General features: G+C 39.2%; 1 protein-coding gene across 1 annotated transcript in view; it reads left to right on the forward strand.

Moving 5' to 3' along the window:
• Window positions 1-894: 894 nt before the first annotated feature.
• Window positions 895-20529, forward strand: part of LOC111871336 (centrosome-associated zinc finger protein CP190) — a gene marked incomplete at both ends in the record, with an annotated part of 63411 nt that continues 43776 nt past the window's right edge. The window contains 2 exon segments of the mRNA XM_033754216.1: window positions 895-941; window positions 8848-9040. Coding sequence (XP_033610107.1) covers window positions 8906-9040 — 135 coding nt within the window.

Consider the following 20529-nt stretch of genomic DNA (forward strand, 5'->3'; position numbering starts at 1 on the left):
GAATTTTTGCAGAAAAATGCTGGACCAACTTTGGGACAGCCAACACTATCCTGTGTTAATGTCTATTTTAAAACAGTTTCGATTTTCGTTTTCATTATAGCGCAAATTTTATTAAAATACATCTTGAACCATGCTTTGGCATTGTTTTCTTTCTGAATACAAAATCGGAACTCTGCATTTAGAGTTATTTTGCCTTTATATTTCTCAGGACATTTTAATTTAGTTATTGTCTCGAAAATATTACGTTAATAGTTTGACTTGTGAATAAAAATATAAGGTTCAGTATAATAATAGAAATGACACAGAAGTAGCACGTTTGAATTTCAATGGATGTGAATTTTCGCGGGCAAGTAATTTGTGCCGCTATCCATGCGTAGCTTTCGGAACTAAGATGTTCAATATCTTGTTGGCAATCGAGGTTGAGCTAAGAGATGGAGCTGGGTCAGATATTTGAAGCTTTCTCAGTTTGGTCTGTATATTTGAATTAGGTTACACAAATGCGACAATTGTGCAAGTTTGGGAAATTCTTTGTAATGAAGAATAACAAGTAGTAATAGTAGTGTAATCTTTTTGACCAATTAAGTTTCAATACCTCGAAAGGGACCGTGAATGACCTTGCATGCCAGGATAATGCACCTGATAGGTTTATGTGTGTTGGGGTGATTACCTAAAATGATACAATTCAGAGACATGTAATTTTGTTACATAAAGTACGTGCTCAGTGTCCGGTCGCAATAAATGTCCGTGTGGATTTTCAGTGTTGCAAGATGGAGGGGAGGGATATTCCAACCCTCATCTGGCGCACCACACTGTTCTTGTTGAAAAACATCAAATGGTGAAATAGTTTGGTATATTTATCCTGAGATTGTAAAATAATTTAGCAGCTAGTAAATGATTGTTATCACTGTTTGCTGTAGAGAAGATACATAAATTGGAGAGTGGTTAGTGTCTTGCCTGACAAGGATTGGTGAAGTACTAATTGTGTTTTTGAATTTGATTGAAGTACAGTGTTTGACATAGCGGTACAATGTCAATTACGTACATCTTCATATTTTATGTACATTCGGTAAGAAACATGTGGTAAACCAAGTAAGCTGCTGTGATGTTTCTGTGTCAGTCTTCTGACATATAATTAATAAAAGGTCAAAATTCTAGTTTTGAAGCTTGTTTTGTTTGTCAGTTCTTAAATTCAAGCTGTTCTGAATGCCTACCATATTTTATGACATTATGCTACTGCTGTTTTTGTTGTGAGTATTAGCTGCATCACATTTGAATATTAAATTATATCAGAAGCAAAAAATGTGGGGATCATAACAGGAAACAAAACAAAAAAAAAGACAAACCAGGAGTCAATGAGATTTAATTCTCCTGTAACATTCTGGACATTTTAATAACAATTAGAATACGCACACTGAATGATTTGTGACAGAATTTAGGATATCTCTTTTATTTGTTTCATTTCAGAGACTGCTAATAAATTCATCTATATATATATATATATATATATATATGCTCTATATGTCACTGTTCTTTCGTGTCTTCAGTAAATTAGGCAGTATGGATACATTTGGTCAAAATTTCAGTAGCTCCTTTTATTATTACACATGAATGTACCGAGTATATGAGTATTCATCTAGTATTTCACCTTTAATTTGTTTTCACCTTTTCATATATGTAGTATATATGAGAAAGAATTGTTATTGTGAAGAAATTTGAATCAAGATTTTGATGAAAGTTTATGAGTTCAACGCTTCTGACTGCAAAAGAGTGTGAATGCCTTCTATATGCATAAATTTGTGTCTTGCTAGCACCAAAACAGTATGATGTTATTCACGTTTGGTATTTAAGATTTTATCCGTTCTAGGTCAGTGCCCAGTGAATATGAAGATTATAATTCCAAAAATAGGTGCCACAAGGAATGTAACTGTGATTGTCTTGAAAACCACTCAATGATTCTGGTTAAAGTTGACTATGGGGACCATCTCCATAAATAAAACTATATAGGTAGTATCGTTAGGGAAATAACTGTGCAAACTGTGGGCTCAAATGTGAAATGTTAGTTTTGTCAAAACCGGCTTTATGTTTGGGTAGATTTCATTGTTGTTTGGTGGTCATTAAGCAGCAGTAGTCTACTGATCATTCAGATTTGCTTCCAAAATAATGTGGTCAGTGTCAGCCGTGATTGAGGAATGACATTTGTGACACTGGAGTATGTTGGCTTTCAGAGTGCTGCCGTAGCTGACTGAATTAAGTGAGAAGGAGGATTTTATTGCTGGCTCTTCACCAATCTTTGCAGTTGCTTCTATCAGTATAGTTGTGAGTGAGCGTAGAGTATCTGCCAGTCACATCATGACTGTTGGCATTTACATCATTTACCTAATGTAAGTGAACAGTAACCGGGCCATCTTGTTCTCATGATCTAACAATGCCCAACTTCTTCCTGTAGGGACATTTAAAATCTAAAACTTATGTCAAGAAACCTCACACTGTCATAGATGTGAAACAGCATATTGCTGACAGAATTAAAGCAATTGATGTAGTGATACCGGGAAGTGCTATGGAGAATTTCTGGTCAAGACTTCAGTAATGCCACAGAGATGAGAGCTTTTAAAAATATTGTTTAAAACAAATGAATATGATGTTACAAATTGCATTATACCATTGTTGTTCCAGTGATATTTTCTGTTCAGTCTGATCCCCCACTCAATAGGACTCTCATATTCTGTATGTGCAGTATCTCTGCTTTCTGCCTGTCTCTCTCTTTCAGTTAATAGAGTAGATGTGTTGGAGTAACCTGTGGTGACTATGGGGTTGTTCTCTTATTTTCTGTAATTTTGTGCTGTGATTAATTACTCCTATTTGTATGTGGTTGTTATCTGAATTCTTACTATGATGAACCGTGGTAAGACTCTTTATGTGTGTGTTTGTTTCTCAGTTTTTAGAGTGAATCTCTGTGGTCTAGTGTTCAGAGGTCCTGGGTTCTACCCCTAACACTATCAGATTTTCTGAGAAATAGTGGGTCTGGAACGGGTTCCACTCAGCCTCGTGAGGATAATTGAGGAGCTATTTAAAGGAAACAGCGGCTCCGGTCTAGCAAACCGAGATAAATGGCCATGGGGATCCATTGTGCTGACCACGTGACACCCTTTATCCACAGAAGTTGGCACTGACTTTGTCGACAAGTGGTGGTCACTCGGTCGGTATCGTTCGCTTGTGGACTGCAGGCCACAGAGTTTGTTTGTTTTTTGCCAAACATTTACCATAAAACAATATACCCTTCTATTCACAATCATTGGCATAATAAACAGTCAAGTTGAAGTATAGCAGATCTGTGCCCAAATCTGTTGGGATGATGCACTTTGTTTTCTGCAGTATTGCTTGAAATTCATCTGCACCTTGCAGCATGGAAGGAAAATAGAATATTTGAAGTCATCAAAAATCTTTTGTTCTCGTTTGGTTATATAATGTGCTTGGTCAGTTGACCTGTGCAACACCAGATAAAAAGAAACTGCTCTGTATTGTTGAGCAGTACTTGTCCGCACACCCACTTTCTCATCTAGGTTAATGTAGGAAAGAAGCAGTGGATCATCCTACTTGTCAGCCGAACTGTTCTATAACACACGCACACTCTTTGTTGTAATTTATATAATTCTTTCTCTTATCTGGTTTGTTCACTGGCCAGTTTTCACAGCTAAAAATTCTGTGTATTGTGCCACACATCCAGCAGAATTTGTTAAGTGTATTGTCTGTTCCTTCATTCTGGCTGTAAAATAATTAAAATGTAAATAATTAACAATTTGAGTACTCATTCATTTATTTTTATTGTTTAGTGCTATTTTGTGTCAAACATTACTTTCCTCATACACTGTAGGCTTTAAATTAAACATGGCAAATTGCACCAAAGACTGTGGGAATGAAAGCTTCATGGCAGTTTAGTTCTTCCAAAATTCAAATGATTTTAACTGAATGCAGAAAGTAAGAGGCCTGCTGCACTTCCATTTTGTTTCATAACTGCTTTGAATTTGAGTGTTCCATACAGTGAAATGTTATTTCCTGTAATTTTCCCACTAAAATGAGCATGTATTGTGGTCCAGAGAGTACATTAATTGGTAACAAATTTTACCATCTGTGTGCATGGAGCCACATAATCCCTAACATGAGTCATGAAGCAAGCATTTATGTTTTTGTTGACCACTTGAAGGATTGGCTATATCTATATAATGTTATTAATTACAAAGTATTTTGATGTTAAGTTGTTTAGAGATTACACAATTTAGTCAAACTACATTGGTTTATTAACTGCTTTATTTTCCATTATTTTTCTGTTCATATTTTAGAAAGTAATATGTTGGTGTACAAATATATGTTTAAGTCAGGTGTATAAAATATATGTTTGATGGTTCTAGAATATATTTTGTCTCTTCTTGGAATTTTGAATTCCCACTCATTCAGTGTTGCAAGGTTGCTTGACTTGGGTAATGAGGCATTGTCTTCCTTCATCAACTCTTGTCTCATAAGTTGTTAAGTTTATAGCTTTCTTGATTCACCTGATGTGCTGCTGCAGACATCACAGATGTTCATTTGATCATTGTGCTCAAAATTACTATGATTGTTTCTCCGTGCTGCTAATCTGTTGAATGGTAGCATCTTTAAGATAAGTTATGTGTTATCAGTGAATGTATTTCCAGTTATTGATGGTTAAAGAAGTCATACATTTCTTAGTCTTCACTTGAAGATGTTTCCTGTTCTGTTATAAAAGCATCACTTCAATTATTACTCAGAGAGTGCTGCATCCAGCCACGAACTACTAAGCTTGGTGCCGAAGATGGAATGAAGTCCCATGTAATGCTAACTTTAGCTTGAGAGTGGTTTCTTTATGGTTGGGGCTTTGATACAAATATAATTTTTAGTTGTTTTGTTGTTCATTGTGCCCCCAGAAAGCTCTTGAATTGTTTTTCTGTAGACAAACACTTCTACAGTGAATGGTGGAAGATCAGAGATTTTGTGTGGATAACTTCATTTTGAAACACCCTGAAATAACAGAATCCACTTTTATATCTATTATGAGGTTTCTAAGTAATTTTGATAGAAACTTGTTTACAGTTATATTTATGAAGAACTGGTCTAGTTCCAGGTTATATTGTAATTGCAGATCTGATAACTGTGGTTGTTTCTGAAGCACACCATGCAGTAGAGCACATTCTGATAATCACTGAGGGCAGGAGAAATATAGTGAGTGGCAGCTCTGTTGTATGTGTTCAGAATTGTATCAGATATGCAATTTAATCCTAGCAGCATATATCGTGAGTGTACCAACCATTTATCACTTCTATATACCAGTTTGATCTATCACCCACCTCACCATACATGCGCCTTTGTTATCATGCTTCATGTCATAATTGTTGAACCTAGCCAGCTGTATCAGTAGCTGACATAAGAGCTGTATCTTGGAATATGGGGTGGAGGTTACAGCGAGCTATTCTAACTATTGCTGGTAAGGATTTGTGCAGGTGTGAACATCTGTGAACATCCTGTGAACACAGGATGCCAATTCTAAGCTTTATTTTTAATGGTTTGGTGGTTTGTTTGTCTTGTTATGGAACACAGTTCACTGAACATTGGTGAACATGTACATATAGAAAGATTGTCTTTCAAAGCAATCTGTTTTGTAATTCATTATCCAGTTCCATTAACCATGTGATGCACTTGGATTGGTAACATTCCTGTCATCATCATAATACAGGATATGCAGTTTCTACCTCTCACAGTTTACACATTATCTCAGTTATAAATTTTGAGGTTTCCACACATTAATTGTTCCAGTTGTGGCCCTCTCGCTTGTGGTGTCACACAGTGTCTTCATTAAGAAGATCACAGTCAAAATTACCTTGGTTATGGATGGATAGTATGATTTACCAGGCAATTCTGAAATGTAGGTGATTGTGAAATCCCCAAATGGCAACACATACACCATGATGTGTGGTCAGTATAAAAGTCCACAAATTACTGCCTAACATTGCTTCTCTATTGTCAAGATAGTGTGCTGACTCCTCCTCCTCATAATTTTGAAATCTATAGATGTGATTGGTTCCCTGATACAGTGAATTGCATGGACTGGCAAATTGATTTTGTAATACAGTTTCCATTTGAGTCAGGTCAGTTTGAATTTTGTTTTTATATCCTGTTATGAGATACAAAAATGTTTGGCCTAAACCCATGTCTTGTCTTAAATGAATGTCCTAGTGTGCATAAGGTAATTCACCAGTCATCTACTAATTTGCAAATGTTCCACGATCACTAAAGGAAAGCCTGCATAATTGGCACTGTAAAGTTCAAACTTCTGCACGACACAAAGTCAAATGAACCGTGGAATTTATAATCTATGTGGCCCCTCAAGGGAAACATTTGCTTCTCCAAAGAAGTGAAAGTTTTGTGGGTTAATTACATGACTACTGCAGACTTACAAGGTTTGACTAATATCCAGCTGGAGACCTGTGTTGATAACAGTGATACAAATGTGCAAGTCAGTAATATTATATTGTCACAACTGTGTGCTTCAGATTCACATTTATGAGGATGGAGTAGAGTTCGCATATAAAATTGAAGGTAACACAAGGATATTATACAGAGGACTATTTTCAAGGTCTGCAGGAAGCATGCTGCATCAGTCAGTCTCACGTTCAGTGTGAGCATAGCGCATTGATCAGGACAAGGCAAGGGATAAGCAGCATGCATAATGACATGCCTTTTCAAAGAAATACATTAAGATCATTTAATCATTATGGTTTGTGGAGAGGCAGACATCACAGCAATCAGCTGAAGCTGAAGTAAGCTGTAAAATGGTATTGCATGCCTTGAAAGAGATCCTCACACTACACGAAATCACAAGCATGTAGGATTTCTTATTACCTCTCCAAGGAGCAAATGTGGCACTGTTATATACAACCTGCATTTGGAGTGTGACCACACAGAAGGACTGCATTCCTGCACTTTATCATAGTCGTGGATGAAACAGGCACATGGTTGTGTATGAGTCCAAACTGTAACGACAGTCAGATGAATTTGTCTCCTTATCAAAACAAACTTCACATAGAAGCTTATCCTGATTATAGTGTGCAACACATATGATATCTCACTGCATTTCACTCTTAGAGAACCATACTGGAAACATACAGAGCTATCGTAATTTCCTGGGGCATCACCTGCATCCAGTGCTGCAGCAGAGTTGCTTTGTTTATGCACATACACGCTGAAAATGTTTCATGATATTGTGCACCCATGTGGCTACTACTATCAGTGAATATCACCACATCTCCAGACTTAGTCCTTATGACTTTGATCTCAGAAAATAGTTTGTCATGCACAATATATTGTCACGTGTCTTGAGTTCGAAGCTCGTTGATCACGTGTGTAAGTTCTAATCCCACTTCTGACACCAGTGTAACGTGTTTACGTTACTGAATAGGCCGTAGAGATCGTTAATTGGTTTATTCAACAATCTACAAGTAACGGCTACAATTACTTATCACAATGTTACGGGTTTCTACACTTTACAAACCCTACAACAAAATCTCTTAACACTCTCTTCGAGAGTCTTCACGTACTAATAATGCGGGAGCTATACAAGTCTCCCTGAATTACACACTCCAGATATGACTGGTTACAACTGGTTATCGCACACGCAGCCGTTATGTTTCAACTGACTGTGAATAGCCTTCGCTGCTCCTTATGTAGACTCGATCGGACAGTTGTCGCCTGGTGCCTTGTTGCTAGCCACGCTGTCCGGAGTTGTTGACGGCTGCCTAGTAACCGCGATATCCCTCGGTGACGTCACCGCGTTGACTTGCGTTGCCTAGCGACCAGGATGCTAGGACTCGGCTAACATCGGCTCGCTTCGGCTTCGCTCGGCGCATCACGGCTGGCGGAGGGTGGGGAGGGAGGGGCGTCATTCAGAGCTCAACATGTCACAATATGTTGCAGTTATTTTCTTAACAATCCTAAATTACACCATTAAAAGCCACAGATTTACCTTGCCTCTTGAAATCTGATAGAACCTGTAGTCTGATGTCTTCCTGTTCTGCTCTAAATTAAGAGATGCGGAGCACAGCCACAGAGCACTTGTAGTTCTGTCACTCTAGAGAGGGGCTCAGTATATGTAATTTTCTTCTCCTACCGACTTCACAGTCATGATATAGGCCCAGTAATTCTTTGACAGAGGCTTCTCTTTGGACTGACATAAGTCATACAATAAATGTCAGTGTAGCAGTTTAATTTGGTTCATTTGTTCTTGTTATGGGGTTCTTCACACATAATATCATAGTCAAACATTTGATCATCTGTGTTCAGAAGTTATTCCTACAAGTTTAAGAACCAAGCCTGTTGCCAAGTGAATTCTTGTAACTGTATTTCCATTACAAGAGAGTGGGAAGACAATTTTTTTACATAATATTTATTGATTTCTTGCAGCAAGGAAGTGATGTGAGGTCAGAGCTGTACAGTTTGATAATCCAGCATTCAATGTTACTTATTCTAGAATTTTTATCTATTTTCCTATTGAAGAAGACACATCTGGAATGAAAAATCCAGCATGCCAGCACAGTATGTCACATTTTGATGGCTTTGCTTATGATTCTTCACTAAACCATTGGTTAATATAGTACTGATATCTTCAGCTTTCAGTTTAGGTTTGGGGATCTACCAGAAGGACCCCCTGTACACAAAAAGTTGGGGAACTCTGGTGTACAGTGGTACTATCTCTATACCTGCTTAGTACCATGGCATCAGATATGAAGATGCATTGCATTGCATTGCATTGTCAAGCAATTAGAAATGTATGTTCTTTTACAGATCACAGAACTTTCGTCCTTGCAGTTTGACCTGTTGGATGTAGGATGCCAGCTTCATCATGAGTGACGGGACTATAAAGCAAGTTAAAGTTGACAACTGGGGAATATTCTTCCTCCAGAGACTTCAGCAGCTATTTACAAGGAGTGAACATTGTGATCTCATTTTGCACTTCAGTTCAAATGAAAGAATAAAGGTCAGTTTGCACATGTATTCTTCACATTTGGTGCCTGTCTGTAGGGAAAGGATCCCCTCCCCCCACAACATTAGAGTACTCTTGGACCCATGTGATGGTGATTTGTTTTCTGGGATCTCTGTCAGTGAACCTAGACATACTCTGCTGTGCAAAGGGCTGTGGTGGCAGAACTGTTATTCCTTTAATGCCTAAATTATAAGTGGCTTTGGTTAATGGAAAATGTATGAAGAATATGGTGGGTGGTTACTGTAATAGGCATTTTATGAAATGTGTAATTTTTAATTTCCAATGTTGATCTACAAATGTAGTGTAGTACAGTATTAATGAAATAAACATTGATGAAATTCAGATTTAAAATTTACAGAATAATTTCTCATTCTTCATTCATGTAATTGATTTCTTTAGTTTACTGAAAATATAATGGGGTATGTGATAGTGTAGTTGGTTGAAGCACTGTGCTACTAGTTGGAAGGTTGTGGGTTCAGTTGCCAGTGAGGTCATTGGATTCTTCAGTTGACCTCATCCTTCTACTTGCACTATGACCATGGGGTGAACTCAGCATTTAACAGAAATGAGTACCAGGAACCTTCCTGGGGGTAAAGAGTGGCCGGTGTGCAAGGTTGACAACCTCACCACCATCTGTAAGTCGATTATCTAGAAAATGTGGGAACACTGACATCTCAGAACCCTATGGGCATCCACAGACTGTTACAGGGATAGCTTTACCTTTTTTATTGAAAATGTAATTTTAACATTTGTAAGTTGAGGAGATGCATAATAATTTTAATGAATGGAGTTCTCAGTATTGAAGAAAATAAATATTTTATACATTATTGTCACCTCTAGTACACTGAGTATATTCAAATGGTGTACATTATTTGACATAAAAATAGATCACCAGTAATGTTAAATTTACATACCTAGGCAACTAACAGAGAATTATAGTTATAATTTTCTATAAACTTAACAAAGACAGGAGGACGACACTGCTGTCTGTATATACATGATGAAAGAAATTAATGAAGTAAATATGTACATGTACCATGGAGTTGGGATAGCTCAATCTGTATATCAGTGGGCTACAGGTTGTTCATTCATTCATTCAATTCCTTTATTTTCCATATATCCATACAGGCAAAAATGCTAAGATGTGGAAATAGTCCCTTTGATAATAGATGTATACATGTACTAAATTACACAAGTCACACAACTAAAATAATAACAATAATAATAATAATAATACACACACTAGTCAAGTAACATAGGCAATAGAAAAAAAACAAAAACAAGAAGCTTATTACAATTGTAATTACTAAACATAATTTAAAAAGTGCAAATTTAAAAACTTGTGTGACTGTGGTTTGATTCCTTTGCAAGGGCAAGATTTTCCTGTTCTCCGTAGCATCTAGACTGGCTCAAGGGCCCACCCAGCTTCCTATCCATTGGGTACAAGGGGTGATTTCCTTGGGAGTAAAGTGGCTGGTACATGAAGCTGATCACTCACTTCCATCTACTGCCAAGGCCAAGAATGGCAGAGCTATACCATCACTCTCCCATGTCTTCATGGCATAGTGCATAATTAATTAAGCACAGGCACAACTTTACCTTTACCTGTGTGTACACGCACCTAAATATGCGTAGTGCATTATTTTCCACTGCTAGTTCAGTTTGAGTTCTTGAGACTCATATTTTCGTGTAAGTCAGTATTTTCTTCAGATGTATGTTTCTCATGATTGTGTTTTCTAAGCAATAGCCTTCACATTCAGTAAGTGACTTTGCACTTCACTCTCAAACGTGTAGAGAGATTGTATAGTAAACTCTTGATTATCCATAGTGATGGAGGGCAGAAGCAGTGCAGATAACTAAAAGCAGATGTATTCCAAATTCTCTACTTAACTGAGCTATGCCATTTTCCTCCCCCCTCCCTCCCCTTACTTGAGAATCTGAAAAAACAAGGGTCATACAGGGTGGGGCGCAGAAAGTTCCTTTTGTGAAGACTCATGGTGAAGGGAGGGGAGGTCCCAGAAAAGTGCAGATAGGCCCAGCGAACACAGCAGTCACGGAAGTTTCTGTCTAATACCCCTCAGTAGGAAACATGAGGTGGATGAGTGAGCAGCATGCGTTTGCTGTCGAAGTCTATTTTTCGAACAACCATTCCTACGTGGCGGTGCAGCGTGCATTCCATACTCACTTCGGAATTAAGCCCAGAGGTCCGGTTCCTGACTGGAAATCGATTGTTTTGTGGGTAGAGAACTTTAGGACAACCGGGAGTGTGGTGAAAAAATCATCAGGATGACAACGGACTTTTATGATGCCAGAAAATGTGTGGCAGTTCGACAATTGATTTTGAGATCTCCAAGATGTTCCACTCACAAACATGCAGTCGCCCTAGACATATCCAGTCCTTCAGTGCACCAGATTCTTCATGAACATCTTAATTTCCATCCCTATAAGATGGTTGTTGTGCAAGAATTGTCACTACGTGATTTCCAGAACCGAATAACGGCGTGCGAAACGTTATTGGAAATTTTACCCCATGATGCACTTGTTTTCTTTAGTGATGAGGCACATTTTCACCTATCCGGATATGTCAACAAGCAGAATATATGCTATTGGAGTGGTAACAATCCCAGAGAGCTCCATGAGAGGCCACTTCACAGTGATAAGGTGACAGTATGGTGTGCATTGTCGAGAGTTGGAGTTCTTGGCCCTTATTTTTTTGAAGAAGACAATCATGCAGTTACTGTCAATTGACAGCGGTATGTGGACATGATTAAAAACTTTTTCGAACCAGCTCTTGAAGAAATGCATCTAGGAAATGTCTGGTTCCAAGAGGATGGTGCCATGGCCCACACAACCCAAGCTTCAATGACAGTTTTGAGGGCAAAGTTCCCCGGACAGCTCATCTTGCTTCGAGGAGATATCCTGTGGGCAGCGCACTCACCTGATCTATTGCCCTGTGATTTTTTTATGGAGATACCTCAAGGCAGAGGTTTTTAAACATTGCCCCACAAACCTGCTTCAGCTGAAGAATGTTATTCGGCAGGAAGTAGCCCAAATTCCGGTGCACATATAGGAACGTGCAGAGGGGAACTTCAGAAAACGGTTGCATCAGTGCATAGAGAACGGTGGCCACCACCTTCAAGATATTTTGTTTAAAACTACATGATTTAAAACTTTAAAGTATGTTCTTTCATTAGCTAAACATAAATTTTGCCTATCAGCAATCATTTTTCTTTTAGGAAGTTTCTGCCCCCCACCCACAATGTTGCAATCAGTGGTTTTATGTTACCAGTAGTACTTGGCAGTTAATGTTTTAGGGTGGGTTTTGTAGGATCCTGTTTTTTTCTGAGTTCAATCTCAAGGAAGTAGATTTGTGAAGGCAGTGCTGCACTCTGTGTAGCCAATCCATGGCTGCAGTATATGCTTTAACACGTATATATATTGTCATGTGTTAGTTATTTGACATGTGGTTTGGATTGGTAATTGGATATATTGGACACTGTAACTTGTAACTACAAGTAGTTATATTATCACTGTCACTATTTACTTCTCAGACTTCTCACTGTGGCACATGCTAAGTACAAGGGTAAGTCAGTAAGTAAGTTACAAGTGGATATAGTACTTAAACAAATAAGAATACTGATTTTAACCTTTATCGGACGAACGTCATCATATGATGTCGTTAAAAGTAAGGGCAGCTGGCCGAACGTCATCATATGATGTCGCGGATTCCACGCATGTAAGGTTTTTTTAATATTATATTAAAAATATGAATTGTTGTTCTATTTACATGATTTTTGGTCACCACATTTATAAGGAGACAGCATTCCTTCCTGCATGATCTAATGTAATCTAGCGACGTCATATGACGTTAAAAGTAAGGACAAATTGAAGAACGACATCATATGATGTCGCGCATTCCACGCGTGTAAAGATTTTTTTAAAATTAAATTTAAAATATAAATTGTTGTTCTATTTACATAATTTTTGGTCACAACCTTTATAAGGTGACAGCCTTCCCTCCTGCGTGATCTAATGTAATCTACCGACGTCATATGGCCGAACGACCTCATATGATTTCGCACATTGTACGCGTGTAAAGATTTTTTTAAAATTAAATTTAAAATTAAATTTTTGCTCTACTTACGTAATATATGTTCACCATCTTCATGAGGAAACAGCCTTCCCTCCTGCGTCATCTATGGTAATGTGGCCTTCGTATGATACTGCCGAAAACATTCCGAAATGCAGAGTCCGACGTCGCAGCTCACGCACTTCGTACGAACGCTAGACCGCTTCCCACGCGAAAAGCACACACGACACCTCAGTTGCGATTTGGAGGAAGCAGGCCAGTGATATCAAGCTGCAAGTGATATTTATCCCCGCAGCTACACCGGCATAATTATTCACATCTCTCCAGCCACACTGGTCTGGCGGTCCCCAAGTTGACGACGAAGGTGATGACCCTACGTCCGTGGATTCAGAACTCCTACTTTCATCGCCCCTTTCAGAATCGGTTGAATAGCAGTCCGAATCTGTGTCATTGAACAGCTGTTTTTCACTTTCAGCACCTTCCATACGACGTCGTCGTGTATACGGCTCTCTAGCAGTGAATCTCTGTGCGTAGACCACGATAAGAAGCTATAAATCTTAACCTCGAGCTCACACATACAAAAATCTCATTCACGACTTCGCTGACCCAATATCTACCTCATGATGTCATGGGTGGCTAAACTTATATTGCGATTAGTTACTATAGGATTCTGACGATGGTGTATAACACACTGATATGTTGGGATTTTGGACTTTATCTCTTTCTAAGGGACCCAACTGAATAGGTGTTTTCCTTCACCTGAGGACGGAAACAGATCCAGTAAGTTCCAGTGATTGAGGCTATCTCTTTCTAAGGGACCCAACTGAATAGGTGTTTTCCTTCACCTGAGGACGGAAACAGATCCAGTTTCCGAAACGTCGTGTTTTTATTTGTTATCTTAAAAACCAGGACGATGGATAAAGTCCAAAATCCCAACATATTATATTGCGATGTTTCAAAATCGTTACAAACACAATGGTTTGACTGCAATGAATGAACGAATGACCGATCTGGCAACACCATATTCTGAGAATGTAATCATGTGTATTTCTAACAGCGAACGAATTTCAGACGCCCACAGTCTCTGCATACAGTCATGTACCATACAATAAATAAGCTTCAACAAGCGATAGTATTGTATGAGGTCGCGACAAGGACTTTTACACTGCTAAAACGCATGGTGCAGAAAATGTATTACACTGCTAGAACGCATGGTGCAGAAAATGTATGAATTTCGGGACTTTTTTTTTTTGAATGAGTGTAAAATTTTTTTACAGATATTAAAATCTGTAAATTAGAATATCTGATTCTATATTCTTTCTACATTAAAGGAGCGTTCATTTCGTTCGTGTATCATAAAAAATGTAGAAATTACACCATTTTTAGAAACATGCTTACAATTCCATTGCCCTAGAAGGGCGGGCATTTAAATAAACTCCGTCCAGCTGCCCCTACCGGAAATTAAATGGCCCGTCCGATAAAGGTTAAAAATGCTTTTATTTCTCAACATAATCACTCTGTACACTGAGGCACTTGTCTCATCGTTTCACAAGCCCCTGAAAACCAGCAGCATAAAATTCTTTGGGCTGCTGTCAGAACCAGGCTGTGACTTCCCTTTCTGCAGCTTCATTGTCAAAAAATGTTCAGCCGAAAGATGATATTTAAGAGGGCTGAACAATGGAAGTCGCTTGGAGCCACGGAGATTGCCACAGAGGTGAATGTGCAGCAGGTTCAAGACTTAATCTGAGCAGACAGAAGGGTAACTATAGACACTATAGCCACTGCTATTGGTTGTTCACACAGTATGGCCTACCTCATAATGCATGACAGGTTAAGTTTTCACGAAGTCTGTGCATGATGGTGCTGCGCATGCTGACCCCACAACACAAAATGCAAGGAATGGGTCTGGCATTACAGTATCTCCATCGCTACCATGATGAAGGACACAATGTGCTATCCCGAATTGTCACAGGTGATGAGTCTTGGGTTCACCATTACCAGCCCAAGACAAAGCATGCGTCTGCAGTGGAGACATCCTGCGTTGCCTGCCAAAAAAGAGTTTAAGGTGACACCATCATCCAAGAAAGTGATGCTCACAGTCTTCTGGGATCAGAAAGGCATACTGCTCACCACATTCCAGCCTCAAGGACAAACCATAAATGCCAACTCCTACTGTAACATCCTCAGGAAATTTCGTAAGGCCATTCAATGGAAGCGACCAGGACTCCTCACCAAAGGTGTGTTGCTCTTGCATGACAACGTGCGTCCCCATACTGCCAACAAGACAAATGAGACGCTGTGAAATTTCAAGTGGGAAGTCCTCGAGCATCCTCCATATAGTCCCGACCTTGCTCCAAGCGACTTCCATTTGTTTGACTCTCTTTAACATCATCTTTTGGCTGAACATTTTCCCAACGATGAACCTGTAGAAAGGGAAGTCACTGCCTGGTTCTGACAGCAGCCCAAAGAATATTATGCTGTTGGTTTTCAAGGGCTTGTGAAATGATGGGACAAATGCCTCAGTGTACAGGGAGATTATGTTGAGAAATAAAAGCATTTTTCAAATCAGTACTCTTATTTGTTTAAGTTGTATATCCATTTGTAACTTGCTTGTTGACTGACTTACCTATGTATTTGCCTGCTATAGTCTTCACTGGTCATTGCTTGGCAGCATCACCCAACAATGGAAATTCTTCTGCTTTCATACTTATGTTGTTGTCAGCTGGCTACTATCTTACAGCTGTCTGTCTCAAGTCTGTAATGGCTCATGACTTTGAGCGAAGACGATTGCTGCTGGCTGTCACCATCAAAGTAATGCTTGGTTTTGGGTCCCATTTGGATCCATGACCAAGATTTCTGTTCTCTTCTGGACATGTAAGTATTTAGAAGTGGGACCTCCTCTTCATTGAGAAGAAGGATCTTACTACTTATGGTCACACCCCTTTTATTGAGGATGACTTGAGCGGGTATTCACATACAACTGGCCATTTCCACAAACACACACTTGACCCCATCAAGGTAACTGGCACAATGGTCAGAGTCACTTTGTGACTGGTGGTTTACTGCCACCAGTCACAAAGTGACTCTGACCACTGTGCCAGTTACTATGTGACTGGTTGTTTACTGCCAATCAGTTCGTCTTGGCACCAAGCCCCTTGAGATTCAGAGACAGACTTTGCAGGGCAGTTCATGCCTGTCTTAACATATCTTATATTACAACAATAACAACAACAACAAAAACAACAACCCTTGAACAGTTGTAAGATTACCACTACCAAGTTGAAGCATCTTATGTTTTTGGCACAGTGGCTCTCATTATACAGGGTGTTTCATGACTTTAGGGCATAACTGCAGGAGGTGATTTCCTAGGTCTCTGTGAACAAACAAGTTCATATAAACATGTGTCCGATTTTGGACGGTTATGGAGTTATTACTGTTTTTTCATTCCCATACACGCCCTCGTGTGAACTGCATCCATCATCTGGCCGGTCGTTATTTTTAGCCAGCTACAAACAGAGCGTTCTCGTCATCTCGACACTTGAGAGGTACGTAAGACGTGGTGGGTTGGTATGTCTGGCCACAGCTAGTGTGGCGGCTACTGGTGTTCGGAATAGTTCTCATCTCGGTGCATCTGTTACATTCATGATGCCGTTTACATTTTCATTTGAGAAGTATGCAGATATGATATATATAGTATGTGTACGGGTTTTGTGACGGTAACTCAGTTCTTGCCGTAGCTGAATATCAGCAACGGTTTCCGAATCATAGAATACCGAACCGGGGAGTGTTTACCAGGCATTGCAAAATACCGGTATACTACCTGGCATTCGTATTGCAGCCAAGCGTGGTGTTGATGAAGGCGTCAATGAAGAAGGCATTGTTCATATGGTACACCGCAGTCCACGTATGAGTACACGAAGAATTGCCAGCCAGGTCTCCAGACTTAAGCCTCCTGGATTATTGTGTGTAAGGATGGATGAATGAACTGGTTTACAATGTGAAGGTGGCAACGCGAGATGCTTTGCTCCATTGCATTCTGGACGCCGCTGACCACATAAGAAACAGCCAGCCGAAGCTGCTATGTGCTACCCGCGCGGTTCACGACTGAGCAGCAGCCTGTGTCGTGGCCAGCGGTGGCATTTTCAAAAATCAGCTTTAAGCACCAATCAATTCAAATTAAAGGTAATATCATGAAGTTAACTTTACATTCATACTTTAAATGTATCAAGTATTATGCTGGTTTATTATTTTGTTCTGTTTATTGTCAGTAATTGTGAGCTTCTATTCTGAGTTTAAAACAGTCATAACTCCGTAACCGTCCAAAATCGGACACATGTTTATATGAACTTTTTTGATCACAAAGACCTAGGAAATCACCTCCTGCAGTTATGCCCTAAAGTTGTGAAACACTCTGTATAGCCCTGACACAGATTGCTTCTAGCAGTTCCTCCATTGTTGTGTTCCTGTCTGTTGCTGCAGAAATGTGTGTACCCAGCCATTACCTATCAATGGCTGTCTCTTCTGGCTCCATGTCACAACATTATGTCCACATTTACTTGTGTGAGATCAGAAAAATGGTGTACCATGGTATAAATTATGGATTCTGTGGTGTTACGGGTATCAAAATGTGTGCATCTACAGTGTGAACTTTAAACTATTGGTTATAAAGGGTGCAGAAGAACCCAACAATTGTGCTTCAGCTACAAAATTTGACTTTACAGAAGTGTCTGACATGTGAAAAAATTGAAAGAACAATTAAGTGTTCCAATTCCACACAGAAAGCATTTCAAGGTTTCATACAGAGACAAAAAACTGTAGTGAAATGGAAAGCCTGGCCAATAATACTGATGGAAATATTTTTTTTTATATAATTTAATATTGTAAGAGGAATCATCTTCTATTGAAGTAAAATGCAGTATCTAATGAACTGTGAAAATTTGAAATCTGTAAAGAACTGTAGATTGAGAGTATACAGCTCTGATGCTGGTCATTAACAGTGAGACATACCTTTCCAATAGAAGCAGTAGAAGTAGTGGTAGGGCAGCAGAAGGTAGTAAAATAATAAAATCTAAAGTTGCAAGAGGTTGAGAAGATGTGGAGTTTACTACAACTTGTGAAGGTTCATTGATACATATTACTGTGTGGGAGCTGCCCACATTGAATCAAGCGCTAGCCAGTGACAGGCTAGGAACCATCCTCTGGGTAAACAACTGTTGCTAGGTAAAGCCTACAATAATATGTGACAACGCTAGGCATCCATATTTAGGCAACAGATGCTTATACTTGGCATCAGTCAAACATGCAGCTGTTCAAGTGACTAGACTGGTTTTGTAGCAGGAGCTGATAATGATAGGGCAAGATCTGGTGTACTGAGCCTGGACTAACACAGGCCTTGTATGTGTTGTATATACATACAGGGTGTCCCAGGAGGAATGGACCAAACTTCGGGAGGGTGTTCCTTATGTTAAAGTATGCCGATATAACCCAAAACACCTATGTCCAAAGTTGAACGGTTACGGAGATAATGGCCCAAGAAAAGTGTGGTCTTCTGGCAGGTCCACGCACTGTACGTCTCAGATGAGAGGCTCATCTATGTTTGTCCTTGAGTGCCGTGATTCACCCTAGCCGTACGTATGTAGTTGGCTTTATCAGAACGTACAGTCAGCCACGTTACGTCAGCGCTTGCCATTCATGTGTCTTGTATAGTGCTTGGAAACCCTAAGGACAATTGTGACATGGCGAGCGAGTATTTTGTACTTCAATTTTATGGCTTCATGTCACTCACAAGTTACTTTGATGTTACGTACATTATTAACATTACAGAATCCACATATTCCTGCCAGTTTTAATATGTATTTTGTAATCAACAAGTGTGCAACGCCGGTCAAAGTTTGACACTTCTCTGGCCATTATCTCTGTAACCGTTCAACTTTGGACATAGGTGTTTTGGGTTATATCGGCATACTTTAACATAAGGAACACCCTCCCGAAGTTTGGTCTATTCCTCCTGGGACACTCTGTATATTTAATACCACGTAAAATGTAAATTGTACCTACTGACAACAGACTTATTACTGCTGACAAAAGACCCATCCTCTTTTTCAGGGAGAGCACCCCATATCTACAAACCTGCAACTTTCCGACAATATTAAAGATCTGGTCTTAAGCCCCAGATGGGTGCTTTATTCCAAGACAGACTGGCCGACTGACAGTTGATCGTAACATGACTTTGACTTTAGAGAGAATAATTATTATAATTATTCTTCACCCTGCCTATCAACAACCAGCAGCCAGTCTTCAAACAGAAGTTCATCTCTATATTCTATACAACTACAATAAATATTTATATAACCGTTTAATAAGTGGTTGTCTGTACATACAACACTGAAACAAGTTTAATGGGCATCATATGAAATCATTATGGTAGGGTTTAATTGAAAACTAAGGAGCTCTAAATCTTCCATGGTTACTCTGCAAAGCAGATAATTAAAAGTCCACTCTGTGTTCATTGTAAGTCTGATATCATAGCTAAGTGAAATCATCTAGACATCAACTGTATTTTGGGGTATGGATGTACATTTTTCAGTAATTTCGTCTACCTGCTCAGCTAACTGTTGGTAGTATGTGTTCTTGGCAGCCTCCCTTCTCAAACTTTGCTGTTCAATATTAAAAGATTTAAATGATCTAACTAACTTCATGGAACTGAGTCCTTGAGAGGCTGCCAGTTGTGCAGCCACTCAAGAACTTCCCAACATCTTACGGAACCTGAAGCTTCATTAGCATCCTCAAAAGAGACCTCCACTGTCCCCTATCCTGAGCCAGATCAATTCAGTCCATACCATCCCATCCTACCTCACTAAGATCCATTTTAATATTATCCAACCACATACATCTTGGTCTTCCCAGTGGTCTCTTTTTTTTTTTTCTGGCTTTCCCACCAATGTCCTATATGCATTCTTCTTCCCCATTTGTGCTACATGCTACATTTAATTCTCCTTGAGTTGGTCATTCTAATTATATGTAGGTCATTTCATAAATAATGCACAGGTTGGCAACACTGCAGATTAGATGATGCAACAACAGTGAGCCTCACATCAGTTACAGTTCAGGGCTTGAGAAAGAAGCACGTTATTTTGTTTCATTTATAAAGTACTCTGTTCTTAAATAACGTGAGTTAGAAATGGAGCCCGCACGGTTCTCAGGTATTGTGACTGTTGAAGATCAAAGGTCATACATTAAGATCGAAACTTTACGTGGAAAAAACCCGACAGAAATCCACAGTGCTTTAAGTGAAGTTTGTGGCGAGTTAACAGTGGACCATAGTACAGTTTCTCGCTGGGCTAGTCGTTTTTTCGACAATCTCAATCAAAGGTCAAACAAATGATCTTTGCAT

This window comes from Cryptotermes secundus, unplaced genomic scaffold (genome assembly GCF_002891405.2).
Source record: "Cryptotermes secundus unplaced genomic scaffold, Csec_1.0 scaffold2737, whole genome shotgun sequence".
In the NCBI taxonomy this organism is placed as follows: Eukaryota; Metazoa; Arthropoda; class Insecta; order Blattodea; family Kalotermitidae; genus Cryptotermes; species Cryptotermes secundus.